This window comes from Peromyscus leucopus, chromosome 16_21 (genome assembly GCF_004664715.2).
Source record: "Peromyscus leucopus breed LL Stock chromosome 16_21, UCI_PerLeu_2.1, whole genome shotgun sequence".
Taxonomy (NCBI): domain Eukaryota; kingdom Metazoa; phylum Chordata; class Mammalia; order Rodentia; family Cricetidae; genus Peromyscus; species Peromyscus leucopus.
Window position 1 is genome coordinate 19,653,494 of NC_051084.1, and position 20,848 is coordinate 19,674,341.

Sequence of the window (20,848 nt, forward strand, 5' to 3'; positions counted from 1 at the left end):
CATCTGAAGAGTGAGATGTGCAAATTTACAATTAGGTGAAATTTAAACTTCAGTGTCCATCATACTTGTGCTGAAATACAGCTATTACTCTCATATGCCACAGCATATTGATTACAGGTGCTTTGTGTTGCAGTGACATTGCTGTGTGGTCACAACAGACTCTGGCCTTTAAAGCACAAGATACTTACAATTAGGCCTTTTACAGAAAACCCCAATGAACCCCCTCTTATGGAACCATCGGTGTATCCCTCTATGCATTCTGTTTGGAGCCTCAAACTTCCAGGTCTTCTATCAGTGCTTGACTCTTAAGTAGTGACAGACTCCAAAGTTGCACCATAGAGAATTCTCTGTTCCAAGCCATAGCACTCTGTTCCCATTAGTTACATTTTCCACCACACTGATTTCTGTCAATAAAGTCAAAGATGGAAAGAGCTCTTCAATGGGCAGAGACTAGTGCCAGTCTTAAGAACAGAATGAGAATGTGAGATCCTGCAGGGCCTTTGTTCTATATCTCTCATTACAATCACTCCTTGTATGAAGGTGTCTGGGGTCAGGGAGGGATGGAGCTGGATTGTGGCTCTAGGATTAGTTGAGAATTGCATGATTCACAAAAAGAGCAGAAGGAATGTTATGTCAGGTTGATTGTGTGCTCTGAGTAAATCTGTTCCTACTATCCCCACCAGATTGGTTAATTCCATTTCCGTTTACAGTATTTAGACAAGGTAGACAATCGGTTGAAGGGAACATTTTTGAGCACTCACTGTGTGTCTAACCCAACACTGCCACTGTAGATTCACAGAGGAACATGTTGCCTCTACTACAATGAAAAATCTGTCTGAAGGAGCCATATACCAAAATTCAGAAACAATATCTGGTGGGCAACTGCCCAAGAGAATCACTGTCAACATCACCACAGGGAACATGGCCTGCAATCAGTAAATGTGTAGAAAAGAACACGATGTTCTAGGCAGAACTGGAGTGGTCAGGGAGCAAGCTGACACTGGAAAGAGAAGATAATCTCCCAGAGATGAGCAGGGTTAGCTCAGGATTGGAAGCAGAAAAGGAATTCAGGGAGCTAATAGAAGCTAAGAAGCTTTTTCGTGAGAACCAAGGAGAGGCACATGAAACAGAACTGAGGTAGGTCTCCTGCAGCTAGACTAAAACTGCTCTCAATTGTTATATGTTATAATCTTTCTGCAATCCCAAGTCACAGTCTTGAAGTGGAGGATTATTATAGGAAAAAAAAAGCAAGTTGGCAGGTACCCCTGCTGCCACCCCGACTTTTCAATCAACGTATATCTCCAGAAACTTCTGACCCACTTACCGGCCACCAGGTCATAGCTCGACCTGCCAGGAAGAAGCCTCCAACAGTGCTTCTGTTTGTCTTCAACATTGCCTGAGCAGAAAGGAAATCACTGGAAGGTTAGAAACAATAGGTGCACCCCCAAGATCGAAGAGACTCCCCAGCTGCTCCACACAGCATGCTAACATTGATATTTCAATGCTTCCCACAGAGAGACATGCTTTTCTAGATAGAGTAACTCAGCATTAGTTTTAATGGACATAAAAGTTATGATTTAGTAATGACTTCAAGAAACTATATTTGAAAACCTGATACTTATTTTAGTTTATGAAAACAATGTTAGGCATCTCTAAAGCTGTCTTTGGAAGAAGATTTTGAGCTTCAAACTGGATACTGAAAAGAAGGAATGAACAGAATACAAATGATCTAAACTTCTCACTCAATAAGTGAGAAAATAAACAGCAAAGGGAAGTCGTTAAAATGAGAAAGAGAAATGACATTTGTGTTTTTGATGCCAGGTGCTGGGCATGCCAAGCAGAGCAAGCGCCTGACCCTGGTTCTGTCCAAATAATGGACTTGCTGGGAGAATGAATTCATTCAGTGCTACCGTTATTCATGCCACACACAAGCAAATTATTCAGACAGAAAGACAATGATACTTGGAAAATCATTGCCTCAACTCATTATTCTACACGTCCACCATGACACGTTTTCCCCTGCAATCTTAGTGCCCACCCAGAAATCCTGCTGGCTCCCACATACTCCCAGTACAAGATGTCTTTCCTTGCAATTTTTGTGCCCTCCCAGAAATCTCACTGGACTTCCACATACCCACACTCCAACAGCTATCACCACCACGAAATAGATGACAATGACAGAGATGTCAGCAGCATTATTGATGTTCTCTGACAGTGAAGACAGTTCTGAGCTGGCAGTGCTGGTACTGGAGCTTACTGTGCTGGCCATGGCTGTAGGCAATGCTCTCCCCATTGCAAGCAAGCATTGGCACTTCTTTATATAGAAGTACTATGTTAATGATCAGCCTCGGGTAGGTGGGGAAGGATATCAGAGCCAGCTTCTGTCCACAGGAGACCTTTAAACCTCTCCTGTATGTTCAGGCTCTCACCTTACAGTGACTAGTTCTGGCTTCAGTGGAATTTGGAAATTAAGGTGAGAATCCAGAGATGAGAATGAGGATTGGAGATGGAAAATGATGTGAGAAGTATTTAAGAAAGAAAAGTGTATTTTGTGGTAATACATTGTGTCCCCCAATATATTGTGCACCCTAATAAAGCTTATCTGAGGATCAGAGGAGCAAACCAGCCACTATATTAATCATAGAAGTCAGGCAATGGTAGCACACTAGCATTCGAGAGACAGAGATCTGAATCTCTGTGAGTTCAAGGCCACACTGGGAACAGAGCCAGGCATGGTGGCACATGCCTTTAATCCCAGCACTAACCCTAGATGTCTGGAGGTTTGTACAGACAGACAGAAAGTGATGTAGCAGGCCAGAGAGAGGAAGCGAGATGCAGAAAAGAAAGGCATATAGGCATGGGTACACAGGAAGTAGGTCTCTTTGGAAGCTGAGGAGTTGGTGAGGTGAGGTTGGCTGTGGCTTGTCCCATTCCTCTGATCTCTCAGTTTTTCACCCAACATCTGGCTCTGGGTTTTTTTTTTTTTTTATTAATAAGACCATTTAGCAATTCATCTTACAGTATTTAAGACAGTTGACTAGTACAAGGGAACACAAAGTGGAGATAAAAAGGAAGATAAGGGAATAGAGACATAAAGAAAACAGGATAGCTGGGCGGTGGTGGCGCACGCCTTTAATCCCAGCACTCAGGAGGCAGAGCCAGGCGGATCTCTGTGAGTTCGAGGCCAGCCTGGGCTACCAAGTGAGTCCCAGGAAAGGCGCAAAGCTACACAGAGAAACCCTGTCTCGAAAAAAACCAAAAAAAAAAAAAAAAAAAAAAAAAAACAGGATAAAGTCAGGTGGGACACATTGTACAGTTTCTTTATCAGACATGAAATTCCTGGCTAAACTTGTCCCTTGATACTGAAATTACCCAGAACAGGTGGTCTAAATGGACATCATAGGTCATATCAAGACCCCACCCTTACCATAAGCAGAAGGGTGTGGACAAGGCTGGGAGGTGGGTGAGTCAGAGGTGTTGAAGAGTGAATGAACCTACAGCCATGTGCTGGTGATCCTCATGGCCCACCATCCTGGATACTCTGAAGACACCTGCTTGGCATTAGAAGTACCGTCTCGGAGCACTCTTCTCCATGGTTGTACATTTAAAATGCATGACATAAAACTTCCCTCTGTCCAATGTAGAAGCTGACAAAGATTTCTCCCCTGTTCTATAGGCTGTCTCTTCAATTCATTTTCTCTTCTCATGCAGGTGTTCTTTAATTTCTTGAATTCCCATTTGCCTGTTGCCACACTATTTGCTGACTGAGGGGAGTCCTATTCAGGAAGTCTTTACCTGGGCTTGTATCTTTTTTTTTTTTTTTTTTTTTTTTTTTTTTTTTTTTTGGTTTTTCAAGACAGGGTTTCTCTGTGTAGCTTTGCGCCTTTCCTGGAACTCACTTGGTAGCCCAGGCTGGCCTCGAACTCACAGAGATCCACCTGGCTCTGCCTCCCGAGTGCTGGGATTAAAGGCGTGCGCCACCACCGCCCGGCCTGGGCTTGTATCTTAATGTGCCTCTCCTCCATTTTCCTCCAGCAGTTTCAGACTTCCATGTCTTAAGTTAAGGTTTTTGATCCATTTGGAGTTGATTTTGTGTAGGGTTTTTATTATAAGACCATTTAGGATTTGTGCAAAAAGGGTAAGTGAGATATGGATCTAGTTCTTTTCTTCTACATGTAGATATTCAGCCTACCCAGCAAACTTTTAGAAAATTAGTAACTTTCTTTCAATACAATATGTTTATGATCATATTCTCCCTCACTGCTCATTCCCACCTCTCTACCCATCCAACTTCATTTTTTCTCCCTCTCTCTGTCTCTCCATCTCTCTCTAAAAAAAAATCAGGAAAACCACTAAAAACCAAAAATCAAAACAGATAAAAAACAAAATCAAACAGAACCCATTTTCCCTTGACCAACTCTACTCATGGGCATGAGCCTGCCCTGCAATGTGGTTGACACACTCAGTGCAGTCCATTGGAGAAACTCCTTTTCCTTCCCAGCAGGTATCAATTGCAAATAGCTTCACAGTGAGGAAGGGGACTTGTGTCTATTTCCCCTCTTCAGTGCTGGGATTTGGTTTGCTTTGACCCATGCAGGTCTTGCGCATGTAGTCAGTCTCTGAAGATCTGTCAGTCTCTGAAGAGTGCCATCGATTTGGCATTCTTCTTCCTCTTCTACACCTACAAATCAAAGTTTTTTTTTTTTCATGGTTTCCCACATTTGCTGTATGTTTCTTTCCTGTGTGTTTTTTATATTAATTTTTCGTATTTCTTGCCTATTGGTTCTAGATCTTGCCTACTTTATCTTCAAGTCCTGATGGTCTATCTTTTGCTTCAGGGCTTTCATTTTAGTTTTACAGTTGAGTTGTTTGGGTTTTCAATTCCATCTTCATTTCAGTTTGAGTCCTGTTCAGTGTTTCTGTTTCCTTATTGAGTTTTGTTCTCAAGAGCTGGAGTGTCTCAGTGTCTTCATCATTTCCATCAACCTCATGTTTGTGTTTTCCTGGGCATCACTTGGGCATATATTCTCCTTAAGTGCTTTCTGCTTAATTTCATTTATCTGTTTCTTTGTGTCTTCATTAAACTCCTTAAATTCTTTGATGGAGTTTATGATTGTTCTTTTAAATTTTTGCCCTGGGGTTTATCTAGATCATTCTCATTGGCAAATAGTTTTACAGAACTGATAGGGTTTTTGGTGGTTTTTTTTTTGTTGTTGTTGTTGTTGTGTTCTTTTTTTGTTTTTGTTTTTGTTTTTTCCAGATCTCGGTGCAGTTTTGGAGCCTGTCTTGGATCTCGCTCTGAAGACCAGGCTGGCCTTGAACTCACAGAGATCCACCTGGCTCTGCCTCCCAAATGCTGGGATTAAAGGCATGCGCCACCACCGTCTGGCTAACTGATAGGTTTTTGAGAGAAGATGCAGGTGTGATCTTTCACACTGTTGGTATTTTTGTGATGGGATCTGATCATGTGGACTTCTTTTGTTAGTTCCAGATCTGATAAGGGCACAACAGTTTGGGAATAAAGATTGTGTAAGATGGTCTTGCCTAAAGATTGGAAATGGCATGGGTGAAGTGAAGTCAGGTGGACAGAGGAGATTGGGCTGGTGTACAGGATGTGCCTCTTGATCTAAGCTTGGAATGATGGGGGTAAATCTTGCTTGATGGAAAGGTTGGATGTAAGAGGTTGAAGGGTCTGTTGGATGAGGGCTAGATAGTGAGTTTCCTGGGAGAAGTTTAGAGATACTAGAGATAGGTTTTTGGTGCAGGTAGGGGAGTCCAGAGTAGGCTGGGACACTGGATATAAGATCTAGTCTAGATTTGGCAGTTAGGGAGTAGATGTGGATGGGGAGGTCACAGTGACTCACTAGACTAGACCCTGAGAAGGAAGTGAGAGCTCTCTGGCTGGGCAAAGATGTTGAATGCAGTGCAGAAGGGACCTGTAACAGGTAGGGTAGGTCCTTGCAGAAGCCTAGAATTTAGTTGCAATGAAGGTGGAGGATGTCCAGAGTATGCCATGTTACTCACTGAATGTGAGATCTGTGTCGGGGAAAAGTTGGCGATGGGGAGGTCAAGGAGAGTTACTAGGCTAGAGTCTGGCAAAGGACATGTGAGATATGGCCGGTGAAGAGGCTGGATGCAGTTCAAAGGGCCCTGTGCATGACCCATTCATATGTTTTTAGGGAAAATTCTCACTGATTTACCTGAATAATCTAAATGATCCAGTTCCTACTCCTTATGGTCAAGCTGTGACATTCTGACACACTTCATCTATTAGTGGGTCCACTGAGGTTTTTTTCTTCTGAATGAATGAATTTTTCATTTCTGGTATTGTTTCAGTTTGATTTTTCTTCAGTATTTCAGTTTCTTTGTTGAATTTTGTTTTTGTATCTGTCTTAAGCTTTCTGTTGCTGTGAAGAGATACCATGACCAAAGCAACTTTTATGAAGGCAAATATTTAATGGTGTGGCTTGCTTACAGTTTCAGAGGTTTAGTCCATTATTGTCATGCCGGGGACCATGACTTCATGCAGGCAGACATGGTGCTGGAGAAGGAGCTGAGAGTTCTACATCTTGACCTGCAGGCAGCAGGAGGAGAACTGATGAGCTTCTGAGACCTCAAAACCCACCCCAACAGTGACACACTTCCTTCATGAAGGCCACACCTGCCCCAACAAGGCCACACCTCCTAATAATGCCACTCCCTATGGGCCAAGCATTCCAACCTATGAGTCTATGGGGGCCGTACCTATTCAAACCACCACACCGTGATTAGTCTACTACTTTCTCACTCCACTCTGGATTCTTCCAGATGTCTCTAGCTGTACTCTGCTATTGCAACCGGGGGGAGGCGGGGGGAAGCCTCCAGACAGCACAGGGCTCAAAGGGAAAATCCACAGCTTTGGTGCAAACTTGACTTTTTTTTTATCTGAGGGGTTAGGGAAAAAGACACTCACATGCTCTCTTGATGGTTTCCTTCTTTATTCTCCATACTTATGTATTCTTTAAGGCCTATGTAACAGCAGAAAGGTCCAGTCTCTTATGACGGACTGACTGGATTGGACTTGACTTGGATTGGACTTCCTTCTTTTTTTGACAGCCACTCAAAGGAATATTTATTGATTGTTACACAAAGTATTTCCTCATACCAAAGTTCCTTAACCTTAATTTATATGTTTTACTGAATGGAAGCATCACATGCCTCCATTACTCTAGTCCTTTATTATGCATTGTGTGCAATGCACAGTAATACAAGAGCCCCAGGTGTGTCTGAGGTATCTTGTGACCAAAGTCATGGGATGACCACAAGGCCCCTTCAGCAAAACAATCACTGTTTTCCACAAGAATTCTTCAGGGTCAAGGTACTTCTCAAAAACTATCTGTTCATATCTATCCCATACACTGATTCTGCTAAATTCCTACAGTAAAAATGCTTTGTTTCAGGAATAATGCACATTGAAACCTGTGACTGCATCTTTCAGCATTAACATCTTTCAGCATTAAGATTAAAGGAATTTGAGCCAGTAGGCTCCTGGGACTCAACTGTTTTTCTTAATCACTAACTTGAGCTACAATCTAGGCAGCTCCTTAAGTGAAACTCATGGGCTCTAACCATGTAACATTTCCTTATATTTACTTTTATTCATCAAAGCTCTATATAAGCTAACATTATTATCATCAATTAGACAGTATAGCTTAAGAAGAAATCATCTTCATAGAAATCCACAGGTAAAAATGCCCAGTAGAATGTGATGTTTCCATGAGATTAAACACATTATATTATAGGCAGTTTGGAATCACCACACACATAATTCAGCCATGTCAGATATCAGAGAAAGATAGCAACAGCAAACATGTAAAGGCACAGCAGAAGCAAAAGACATTGCAGGGTCTGTGGTCTTGGGGGCCTTGCCTAACCGAGAATTACCCATCAGGGGGTTGCCTCCTGGTGGGCTGATACCCTGAACCTCAGTCACCACCGGCTGCTCCTATGACTTGGCCACCAACACAAAAGGTACTTGTCTATCTCTCTGAGCTGGGATGCCACTTCTATACTTGACTCAATATCTTAAAGAATAAGTTTTTTTTTTGTTTTTGTTTTTTTTTTTAAATCATGTGTTGTAGGTGCTGGATCGCAGGGAGACCACTCTGGGTTGTTATTAAGAACTGTGACAAATGTGTGTCCTCTGCCATGGTTAGCCCAGCCTGTCTCGTATCATTATAATCTTCACATAGGACAGAAGTGCTATTTTTAGATTTCTATAAAATCTAAATTATGTTTCTCCTTTCATATAATAGGAAGTGGAAGGTTTAAGAAGGTAAGTGTCAAATGCTCATGTGGCACAGCTTCCCGAGTTTCAGGCCAGCCAGGGCTGCAGAGTGAGACCCTGCCTCAAAATAAAACAAAAAGCACACAAGTGCACACAGGACATTCACCCAGGTTGAGACACAACCACCTGCAGAGGCTTTGTGTCCACCAACACCCCTCAGGCATATCAGTGGAATCACATGTCGTGGAGGAGGGTGACCTCTTTTGGTCATTTTTCTCCATTTGCTAGCTCATTGTGTTGCCAAGCAATTTTGGAAAAGAAAATTAGCTTTCTCCTTATGAGGATTTTCTTCCAAGGATCCTGAATGTTCCTGATTCTTCAAGGTGTATCAGAGACTGGTAGTAGACACCCAGTTTTCTATTGGAGGACAACAGCCTTGGATTTTTCTGGTCTACTTAGGAAGTTTCTCAGTGAGTGTTCCTGGTAGAGACCTCTTTCTTTCATAGACCAGCTGTTTTTGTTTCAGTGAAGAACATTGAAGTGGTCTTTCCAAGTTCATACCTATCATCCCTTTTCCTGAATCATTTTGGTATCTTTGTGGAGGAAGCCTTCAGAAAAATGCATCCTGCTAGTTGACAGGGAACCTGCATGTGGCAATTAGAACTGCAGGCATTAAAGGTCATTACCCATGATGATCTTGACTCCACCCCTTGCTCCTGTAATCTCTCCTCCTTCTCTTCTCTTCAGTTGAACTCCAGGAGCTCAGGCAAGTGCTCAGCTGTGGGTCTCTGCATTTGCTTCTGTCAATCACTGAATGTAGGTTCTATAATGATAATTAGGGTAGTCACCAATCTGACTACAGAGGAAAGCTAGTTCAGGTGCCCTCTGGGGTCATCCTTGTGGGTTCCTGGGGATTTCCCTAGCATGAGGTTCTTCCTAAACCTCGTAATAGCTCCCTATCAGAGCCTGCCAAACAGTCGACTGGGTAGCTGGGTGGAGGCACGTGGATTGTAGAGACAATGAAGAAGATAGAACAGAGTCGAGAGGCCTGCCAGTCAGTGCTGGACAGCTCTGAGTTTATTTCACAGCCAGCTTATATACAGCCTTGAAGGACAAAGGTAGAACAATGCACAGCACAGGCATTCAACCACTATCTGTCCTGCTTTTCATCAAGGAGCAGACAGTTTCATTTTCTATCTCAATGTACCTCTAGCTGGCGTCAGCAGCCTGCATCTAGCTAGATAGTATGTTCCTTCCTGTGGGCTAATCAGGAGTTTCTCACAGCCCTTCAAGGAGACTCTATGGGCTAATAAGGACTTTCTCACAGCCCTGGAGCATGCAAGCCTGAACTCTATTGACTCAGAATAGGCTTCAGATTCAAACTGGGAAACTGAGTCAGTTGTAGGCTCCCACAGCTCCCTCTGTCAAGATATCTCTTTCATTGCTATCCCTCTCTGTCCCTCCTCCAACTCGGCCATCTCCATCCCTTATATTCCCAGACCCCTCCCCTCCCCTCTACCACCACCTCTCAGTTTACCCAGGAGGACTTAGCCATTTCCCTTTCCTGGGGCAATCCATGTGTGTCCCTCTTAGGGTCCTCCTCTTTACCTAGCTTCTCTGGGGTTGTGGATTGTAGCCTGGTTATCCTTTGCTTTGCATCTAATATCCACTTATGAGTGAGTATATACCATGTTTGTCTTTCTGGGTCTGGGTTACCTCACTCAGAAGGCCCCTGGCAGAGGGGCCAGGATTTATCCTGGGTACATGAACTGGCTTTTTAGAGCCCATTCCCTATGGTGGGATGCATTGCTGTGTGTGTGTGTGTGTGTGTGTGTGTGTGTATGTGTGTGTGTGTGTGTGTGTGTGTGTATCCAGAAGTGCTTCTTCACCCTGCAGTTATATGGGGTATTAGGATGGATGCACTGTGTGTGTGTGTGTGTGTGTGTGTGTGTGTGTGTGTGTGTGCGCACACGCCCAGGGGTACCTCTTCACCCCGTGGTTAGATGGAGTGTTCAGATGCATTGCTCTGTGTGTGTGTGTGTGTGTGTGTGTGTGTGTGTGTGTGTGTGCACCCAGGAGTGCCTCTTCACCCCACAGTTAGATGGGGTGTTCAGATGCATGGCCCTGAGTCCTGCAGACAAAAGAGGGATACGCTTTTTTTCAGAGGTGCCACCCTTGTCATCCCCACAAGGATTCTACCTCGGTCTCCCTATTGCTGAGAGTCTGAGCCACCACACATGGCCAGACAAAACATTATTTCAATATTTAAACAATCACATGCCCAGGAGTAAGGACAAGCAGCATGGGAATTCTATTTCCCCAATACTTTTACTACATATACATGTTTATTACACACACACACACACACACACACACACACACACACACACACACAACCATTTTGTACCAACTCTTACAAAGCAACCTTAAATCATTACTGTTCCCACTTCCAGAAGAACTCTAAGGCTAGTCCTTGATCCTTGGTGTTAGTTGACACTTTCCCACCAGCTCAAAAAAAGCTCCCACAGGGCAGGGTCCCATGCCACGTTCAGCTTTGTAAGCCTCACAGTGCTAGGATTTGTAAAATACTATATACTAAATGGGTGCTATACAGGAGAAAGTGGGGGAATTATGCATCTATTCAGGAGAATAACCACACACTTGTTGTTGTTTTTTTTTTTTAAAGATTTATTTATTTATTATGTATGCAGCATGTATGACTGCAGGCTAGAAGAGGGCACCAGATCTCGTTACAGATGGTTGTGAGCCACCATGTGGTTGCTGGGAATTGAACTCAGGACCTCTGGAAGAACAGTCAGTGCTCTTAACCTCTGAGCCATCTCTCCAGCCCCCTATTTGAAAAATTTCTAACTCCCAATCTTCCCGAGAGGGTAGGAAATATATAGTTTGATAACCACAGGCAGATATACTTTTAATATTCAGTTTGTGGCCCATTAAAAAAATCTGAATGAGGGGAGGGTAGGAGAGGAGTGTAGGATGGAGAGAATCATTTTTGAGATTAGAGAGGTCCATTTTGGGGAAGCCTGCTTCCTGGTTTGGGAAAAAAATTCTAAGAGAAACTCTTTTCCTAGTCCTCTCACACTAAGTTGGGGTGTCAATAGTGGGGGACCCTGTATTCTGGTTCTGCCTCTCATGAGAGACATGGTGTTGGTTTCACTTGAATGAATGAATGGCTGGCCAACTGTGTGAATGATTGGATGTATGACAGGCAAGTTTGGCCCAGGAAGTTATTTGATGTCTTGATTTTGTTGCTTATATTTATATTTGTCTTCTCCTCCTACAAAGGGAAGCTGAAAATCGAAATTCTGCTGTTTTTTTCCCCCCTTTCTGGATTCTGCCAGTAGGTGGCACCCTCTATATTGTTGTTAACAGTCTTTTTCTCTGCAAGGAAAGTCTCCTTTGTTCTCCAGTCCTGGAAATTTCCAGTCTTACCAATCTGCTCTTATAGCCACACACACTGCTCCCACCCCCCAACCCATGCCTCAATGCCCGGGTTCCACAGGGGACAGTTGTTCCCCAGCCATAGGTGCTCGATATGTGCTACATGCCTGCTTCACATGGCAAAGTCCCTGGGACCTAGACCTGCTTACATGGATGCTGGCCAGCTTGATCCCGGGAGCTGGATGATCCTTTGTCTGTCTTTGTTGCTGGGAGAAAACACCTGTCACAGGCAAATTAAGGAACCTTTGTTCTTTGCTTGGGAACATAGATCGTCTGGGAACACAGTTCAGTCATACAGCCTATCATAGTGTGGAGGAAAAGTGGCGGGAGCCTGAAGCAGTTGCTCCCATCACATCCACAGTGGAGGAGCAGAGAGTCTAAAATGTGAGTGAGCACTTGGCTCCCTGTCTCCATTTTATGCAGGTCAAGATCACAGACTGAAAGGCCTTGCCTACAGTTGAAAAGTTTTCCCGCATAGATTCACCTAATCAAGATAATCCCTCACAGACCTTCTCAGAGGCTAACCTTAATCTAGATATGCAAGTATGCCCACAGGTTTATCTCCTAGAGGATTCTGGATTCTGTCAAATTGACAGTTGACACTATCCACTGTAGTCCTAATGCCAATGCAAGTTCTGTGAAGGAGTACATCATGAATTGCTCCCATTCTGTTTTTCCAATTTAAAAAAACAAACAAACCAACAAATAAAAAATTACTGAGATAAAATTGTACAAATTTACGAGGGTACACTGTGTGGTGTTTCAATGTAGGGTCCTGGCCCCCGTTTTGGGTAGCTGTTGCCTTGCTTGCTGACCTTGACCTTGATGTCTTCCCTATGCTGATTCCCTGCCAGTTTCCACCCTTCTGAATGCTTAAGGGAAGTTCCTTGTTTGTGTATCCTGCATATTGGGCATTAACAGCTTAGATGCAAGAATGTAGAACATCAGTAGTGAACTTCTGCCCTCCGGGGTTCTCTCATTGTGCTGTAAGCCTGTATTTAAGGTTTCCTCCCTCTTTCAATAAACGGCATTTGGCATTCTGCTGAGGCAAATGACCCGCTGTCTCTTGTCTCTGTTTCTTGATCCACAGCCCCTCGCTCGGACATGGTGAACAGGTGGTGGTAGTGCGGGTGTAACTGCAACATTTCAAAACATGTATGTTTGCATATATGCATATATATATATACACTCAAAATTAGCGTATCTACTACCTTAATTATTTACCATTTCCTTGTGGTACAACAATTAAAATCATTTAGCGATTTTGAAATACATATCATTGTTAACTCTAGTCACGTCACTGATAGACCACCGTGATTTATTCTTTCAGGTTGTGACATTCTACTCATTTGTTTAGGCTCCTTTTCTTTTCAGTAATGATCCTCACCAAATTAGGTCCCATCACACATTCTCACTCAATCCAGCAGAGCATCGATGAGCTTCCAAAAGGGATTCTGCCCTAATAATATTGTTTTGCCCAGATCACCATGGAGATCGAATCCTATATGTTAAAGCAAAGAGCCTTTATTTCAAGCTAGGAGCTTGGACTCTCTGTCATAAGCAGTGGTGAGAGTAGAGAGCTTCAAGCCCAGGCATGGTGGGTTTTTATCATAGCAGAGGTTGGGGTGAGGGGATTTCCAGGGTTCAGAACCCTGATTGGCTGACATTTGTTTAAGGGTATAGGGAATGTTTGGAACGTTAGGTATTTCCCCTTAGATGCAGGCCCTCCTTGGGTAGTGTCAGCTCACAGCTTTTTCTGGACCTGGGTGTTACCTGCCAGTGGGTCTGTTACAGAAGCTGTGTCTGGGCCTCTAAGCCTATCATGGCAGTTGTGTGGTCAAGCTGTTTTGGGTGCCCCCCCCCCCATGTATACCTTGCCACTCTAGAGAGAACTTGCAGTCACAAGGAGAGTGATGCTGACCAGAGACAAAGCTGTCTGGGAGGGTTAAAAAGATAAGCAGTGGAAAGAGTTCAAGGCCCACATCCCAGACACAAGAATGTTACATCAGTGCTGTATAGTAGAAGAACCCTATGAGAAGGTGAGTTTTCCCTCTGCCTCTCTGACCCAGCCACTTTCCCCAAGGTAGGCCATACTATGTTCCCTAGCAACAAACTTGGTTGTATGTTTAGTGGCTCAGCTCATGTTCACCCCAAGACTTGTCCACACCTAGCCTTCAGGAATCCATCAGTGCAGTTCAGGGCTCTCTCTACCACCCTGCTTCCTACAGAGGATTCTGTCTTGTTACCTTGTGGTTCTAACAGCCTGTGTCTGTAACCTTGGGGAGTGGCTCTTGCTTTGTGACCTCCTTTCTCTTATGGGTCTAAACAGAGCTGGCAACTTTTCTATTGGTTCCAGCTCTTCCTCTTGTTGCATACAGAGCAGGAGGCTTTAAGTCTCCACTCCATTCACTTATCTCCATTGAATGTGAGGACTCACTGCTTCCTCACCACTGGAGTTGGAGTGAACTTGTGTGTGGCCCAGTGGGTGTGCTTGTGTGTTTTTGTTTGTGCTGCCTGACACTCAGAGTGGAGATGAGCCAGTGTCTGGTTTCCACGAGGCGTTCAGCCTCTTCAAACACACTTCCATTGCTCTTGGGTGTTAATTTTAACTCTAAGCTCCAACTGCACATTGAGCTGATGTTTTTCTTTTTAAGTATGAATACTCTTCTCTGTCCTCCTTGTTACCCACAGACCATGTGAGAGACTTTTACATGATTTTATGTGGATACCATTTCTGTTAGGTAAAGGTAACCTCACTTTGCTTCTTGAGTTTGTCATGCTCTGCTTCCTATAACAAATGCTGCATTAATGAATGTATTTGTTTAGTAATGTCTTCCATGACAGAACCCAAGCTATAGAATGAGGCAGAAGGCCTGAGGCCTTCTCCATTTAGTTGGTTGTTAAATGGTTTGCTTTTGATTCTGGAGATCAAAAGAGAGAAACTGTAGCAGGAATCTTAGTCTTATTAATCAGAACAAACCCGAGGCCAGTTATTGGGGTCAATGCTGGTAGATCAGAGAGACAGAACAAGCCACAGCTATCTCACCTTGCCAATTCCTCAGCTGGTCCTGTTTCCTCAGACTGGAAGCTTCTGTGTCCTCATCCCAGTGGCTCTCAGCTGAACTGTGCTGCTAGAAGCCTGAAAGCTTAACCAGCCAAATGGTTAACCAGGCCAAATGCTTCTAGTTTCTGGTCCTCACACCTTATATACCTTTCTGCTTTCTACCACCACTCCCTGGGATTAAAGACTTGCTTTCTGGGATTAAAGGCGTGATGAGTCACCATGCCTGTCTGTATCCTTGAACACATGGATTTCTGCCTCTGGAATGCTAGGATTAAAGGCGTGTGCTACCACTGCCTATCCTTTATGTTTAATATTGTGGCTGCTCTGTCTCTGACCCCAGATAAGTTTATTAGCATGCACAATAAGAAATTATGTGCTTTTGAAAACTGATATCTTAGATAGGCTGAGACATAAATCTGGACTGAAATATACTTTGTCTTTCTCAGCAACTTCTGCAGAATTGAACGGACTAAAGTAGATGTTGCAAGAATAATCAAATGCTCTAATTGCCTCCCTAATTAGTCATCACCACAAGGGGGCACTCTCACCACTCATTTCAAGTGCTTTGCCTTTGCTCTGGGCTTTTGACAATGATGACATTCTTCATCAAGCTTATCTTTTACTGACCAAAGTGAGTGTTTTGACTGAACAATTTTTTTCTTTTGACTTAATTTCCAAGAGTGAGAGCCACTAACATAAATTTTACTATACAGATCTATTCTCATTAAGTGTGCAAAGTGGCTTGAATGCTTATAGAATAATCCAGTGCTGTTATTCTTAAGCATTTCAATATTTCAGACTATCAGTTCTCACTCTCTTCTTTGAGTTAAGGTGAGGCTTTATTTATGGATTGTGATGAATGAAAATCCTTTTGAGTGGTTAAATGTTATTGCTTGTCATCCAGACATGCTTAAGACAGTCAGAAATACTTTGAATATTCATCATGTGCTTTGGGTGAAGGACAGAATCTCAGATCTGTCATCCCTTTTGAGGAAGCTTGTTACTTAATAAGGAGATGAATGGATATTGATTGATGGGATGGAAATCATTTGATCTGTCAGTTCCCAACTCAACCAAGCTCTACTCTCTCTCTAGATCTTAGTGGCAGTGATCACTACATGTGATATTTGGCATCTGTTTTCTTTTGTAATCGACATGAAGCAATAGATTTTGAGTAAACTTGTCTCTTTTCTACCATTAGCATCAAAGGACATGTGTGTTTATCATTCTTTATTCAACTTTACAAATAGCTCTTTCCTTGGTTGCATTGGAAGGAGGAAGGTCTCGTGTATTAGTCATCATAACAAAATGTCCATGATGTGATCAACTTATAAAAAGGGAAGGTCTGCTTTGGCTCATAGTTTTGGAGATTCCATTTCATGATAGGCTGGCCTTGTTGCTTTCAGTCTGTGGTGACCAATGTATGGTAGAACAAGATTGATGTTTATCTCAGGGTCAGGAATAGAAAAAGAAAAGGATCAGGGTCCCATATCGCTCCTCGTGGACACACTGTTAATGACCTAAAGACTTAACATAGACCTCCATATTTTGAAAGTCTTACTGCCATCCAAATTAGCACCCTGAAGAGGCAGCTTTTATCACAATGACTCTGGGGGACATCCAGATCCAAATGTGAAAACTACTATAACTTAAGAGAAATGCACTGATTTCCACTCAGACCCTTGAATTATAGATGATATTACACATGGATATCTGGAGCAAAGATCTCTTGACTAGTCAAATAGCTTCAAGGGAGATGCATGACTTTGCTGACATCTTACATTTTCACTCAAACATGCTCTTGTTAGTGACTCCTGTACAGGTGCTGCAGAGGAGGGAAGTGATTGTGAGAAAAGAGCATTACCTCAGGCTTTGGAAACAGTCTAGATGTCCATCAGCTGATGAGTGAGTGGATAATGAAAATGTAATAAATTCAGACAATGGAATATTAGTCAGCTGTTAAAAATGAAACTATGAAGTTTGCCAGTAAATGGATGGAGCTAGAAAAAGCATCCTGAGGGAGGTACACCAAACTCCAGAAGACATGTATTGTATGTTTTTCTCTTTCAAGCTTTAGATATGTGTCTTGCGATCCAAGTAACCACAAAAGCTAGGTAGCTAGTAAGGGACCAGGGGAAAGAGAGTCTCTACTAAGGAAGAGGAAATAGAATGTAATGGTATGGACAGACAAAGGAGAAACTGGAATAGGGGGTTAACTAAGTAGGAGGATGAAAGGGAAGGGTAAAGAGGGAATATGGGGAAGGATAATTAACATTAAAGGCCCTTTGAAAGCTGCATGAAATCATTACTGTAGAAATTTCCTAAAATATGTACACATATGAAGGGAATTCAAATAGAGTCATCCAATAATAGAGGAGACAATGCACCACCTAGACCTGCTATGCCAACAAGTAAATCTTTAGTGCCAGACATAGGTTACAATCTTGTTGAGGAGTCAGTCACAGGAGTGTCATAGACCTCCCCAGATATCTCAGACTATTGCTAATGCTATTGGTTACTTTCTGTAGCTGATGGTCAAGCCCTAATGTTGGAAACACAACTTACTTATGTCACTGAACATGGAGAAAACGATCTGGTGCCCAACTAGAAGCATCACTCCTACTGATTAGTATTCATGGTGTGAAGGTTCTTTGTACACTGTTGGTTGAGAAAAGTAATTATTATTATTATTATTAAGCTACAAGTCATATGACCCACACCAAGGACCTGCCTGCAAGAAATAGTGGTGCAAAAGTGATACAAATATTTTGAAGGTAACCAGCCCCTTTTTGGTTGGATTTAAGGCCAGGTCCATGAGATTGAACCCATACCTAACACTGCTAAAGTGGCCAAGAACTTGAGACTAGATACATCATGGGCCTAGGGGAAAACATATTACTAACATTCTGCCAAAGGAATGTAGCAATAAAATGATTGCTAATGACATATTGTCATACTCATATATCAGAGTATCACTCAACCTCCATCAGAGAACCATCTTCTTGCAGTAGATTATAATTAACACAGAAACCCACAACTGGTCAGTGGGCAGAGATTGAGAGATTTTGAAGCATTCATCCCTGAATGGGGGATGTCTTTATCAACCCCTTTTCCTCAGAACTCAGGGATCTATGTGGAAGAGGAGGTGGAAAGATTGTAAGTGCCAGAGGTGATGATGAGTCCAAGAAAACAGCACCTCCAGACCCAACAGAACTGATGCACATGTGAATTCACAGAGACTGTGACAGCATGCACAAGATCCGTACAGGTTCAAACTAGACATGATCTCAACACTGAGAAGGGGAAGTGGACACAAAGTTAGTCCTAATCAAGAAGCTATTTTCAATTGTTACTGGCTAGAAATGGGAATATGAGTGTTCTCCAGTGCAGCATCTCCATGTATATTAACTACACTCCAGGGGAGGCCAGGAATAGTTGGCCAACACAAAGCAAATTCAAAGTATAGTATTTTGTGTGTGTTTTTCTGTTTTGTCCTGTTCATTTTGTGTTTGCTTGTTGCTTTTGATTTTTATTTGCTTGAGAGAGAGAGAGAGAGAGAGAGAGAGAGAGAGAGAGAGAGAGAGAGAGAGAGAATGAAGCTGGGTGGATAGGGATGTGTGGAAGATATGGGGGGAATTGAGGAAAGGAAGGAATATAATCAAACTATAGTGTCTGAAAAAACATTCTAAAGAAAAAATGAGGCAATTTAACTGGGAGCTCAGGAAACCCTGAGAAAGAGAGGGAGTGTAGCAGGAATCTTAAAAAGTTCTTATTAATAAGATCAAGAATTGTAGGAGCCAAAAGTATTGAGGACATCATAAGAATATGGTCCATAAACATCAACTAAGCAGGGCTCATAGGGTCACACAGAGACTGAAGCAGCAATCATGGAGCCTGCAAGGGTCTGCACTATGTCTTCTGCACTATGTCTTCATATATGTTATGGTTATTAGCTTGATGTTTTTATGGGGCTTCAACAGTGGGAGTAGGGGTGTCTGTGACTCTTTTGCCCACTCTTGGGACCCTCTTCCTCCTATTGGGTTGCCTAACCCAGCCTTGATATGAGTGTTTCTTTCTTGTCTTACTGTATCTTGTTATGCCAATTTGGTTGATATCCCTTGGAGGCCTGCTCTTTTCTGAAGGGAATCAAGGAGGAGTGGATCTGGGGGAGAGAGGAGTGGGGGAATTGGTTGGAGTTTAGGGAGGGAAAATTGTAGTTGGGATGTACTACACCAGAGAAGAATAAATAAATTAAATAAATAAATACATGTGTAGTCAATGACCATAGTGTTCTTTATAAAAGAAAACTTGGAAAAACTGATAATATGATGCTTATTAAATAAATTATAATGCATACATATGTGATAGTTATTAAAATAGTTAATGATCCTATTAAAGTAAAAAAGTCCATAAAATATCAGTTAAAAACACGAACATATGCTCTTATCTATATAAAATTCTATGTTTATATAAAAAGTTTCCTCTGTGAAAAGTGGTAATGTTTGAAAAAAGTTTCAGAAGCAATGTTATATAAAAAACAAAGTCTCAATAGAATGTATAGAAGAAAATTACATCCAGTTGTGTGGTGGGTCTTTTTCTGCCTCAGCTTCTCAAAGAACTTTCATTGCTCTTAGGCTGGCTTGGCTCATGGAGATTTGTAGGTCACATTCTTGTTTATTTCTCCAGTTCTGTTCTCTAGCATTCTGCCTGTCTGCCTGTGCAACATTCTTCCTGACAGAGCAAGATGCTTCCTACCTGTGCAACATCCTTCATGTCTGTGTGACATCCTTCCTACCTGTGCAACATCCCTCCTGCCTGTGTGACATCCCTCCTGCCTGTTCAACATATTTCCTGCCAGCCATGTGGAATCATGCCTGGTTTCTCACTTGCTACATAATATCTCTCCTACACATTTTCTTCTGCTCAAGGAACTAGTGAACCCATTCAAAAGTTTTTGTACTTTTATCTTTAACTGTAACTATTTGCTCAAAATGATTTGCTTGCATGTTCCATACATGTTCGCATGTATACACACAAATATCACCATATGTATATATGCATGATTTAAAGGTTTATTTTTATGTGTATAAAACTGACTTGTGAGTATGAGTATATGCAAATGTGTGTCACATTCCCTGGACATGGATGAGCAACCTTAGGTGGGTGCTAGGTATCAAACTCAGATTGTCTGCATGACAGAAAGAGTTTAAACTACTGAGCTATCTCCAGAGCTCATAGTGCATTATTTAAAGATCAGCAGACATTGTTGTCATTCTTATTTTATCTATTAATTTATATATATACCTACAATTTTCTACTTTCTTCACTATGTATTTCTTGCAGATGGCTTACTGATAGACATTTTTTTAACCTTCTCAAAGACCAGTCTTTACTGTTGCTGTTATACCAGGACCCTGGTAGAAAAATCTGAGTTTTTTGTTGTTGTTGCTGTTTGTAGGAACAACATCAATTTTGTGTTCTCCTTCTTCATTTTATTTAAACAATATAAACAGTGGAATTTTATTGAAACAATATAAGCAGTAGAATTAACATACCTTAACCTTACAGTACAATTAATTTTTTCAAAGGCATGTTCTCCCATGGCCTGCAGCCCAATCAATATTTATAGCACTCCCTGTCTCCAACCCCAGAAAATCTTCATACTGCTTTTTTGTCAATGTCCCCAAGGACAGGTCTTCAATCACTGTCATTATAGACTAGTTTTGACCCACCTATAACCTAGTAGAAATAGATGCATATTTTTCTTTTACATAAGGCTTGTAACCCATCCATACTTGTTTGTTTTATTACCTTCCAGGTATGTCATACTCTGTTTATTCAACCGGTTGCTGAGAATTGTTTAGTTCTTTTCTGTTTTCATGGTGGGATATTTAGAGTATTGCTGCTGTGACTCACATCTCTAAGAAAGGTCTCAATAGTCTGCTCTCCTTTTTCTTTATGGGCAAGTATAATCCCTTCGCTTAATGGGGGTTAGACTAGGGAATTTGTTTCTAAAGGGAAGACAATGGGAAGTATCTTAAGACACCATGAATAAC

At 42.2% G+C, this 20,848-nt stretch overlaps 1 protein-coding gene across 1 annotated transcript in view; it reads right to left on the reverse strand.

Moving 5' to 3' along the window:
• The window catches only part of LOC114696456 (solute carrier family 5 member 4A), a 48,473-nt gene extending 46,124 nt beyond the window's left edge, over positions 1 to 2,349 (reverse strand). Inside the window, exons 1-2 of the mRNA XM_028874155.2 lie at positions 2,135 to 2,349; positions 1,325 to 1,396 (exon numbers count right to left, since the gene is read on the reverse strand). Of these exons, the coding sequence (XP_028729988.1) occupies positions 1,325 to 1,396; positions 2,135 to 2,293 (231 nt within the window). The 5' untranslated portion in view covers positions 2,294 to 2,349. The remainder of the gene's footprint in view (positions 1 to 1,324; positions 1,397 to 2,134) is intronic.
• Between the last annotated feature and the right edge of the window lie 18,499 nt (positions 2,350 to 20,848).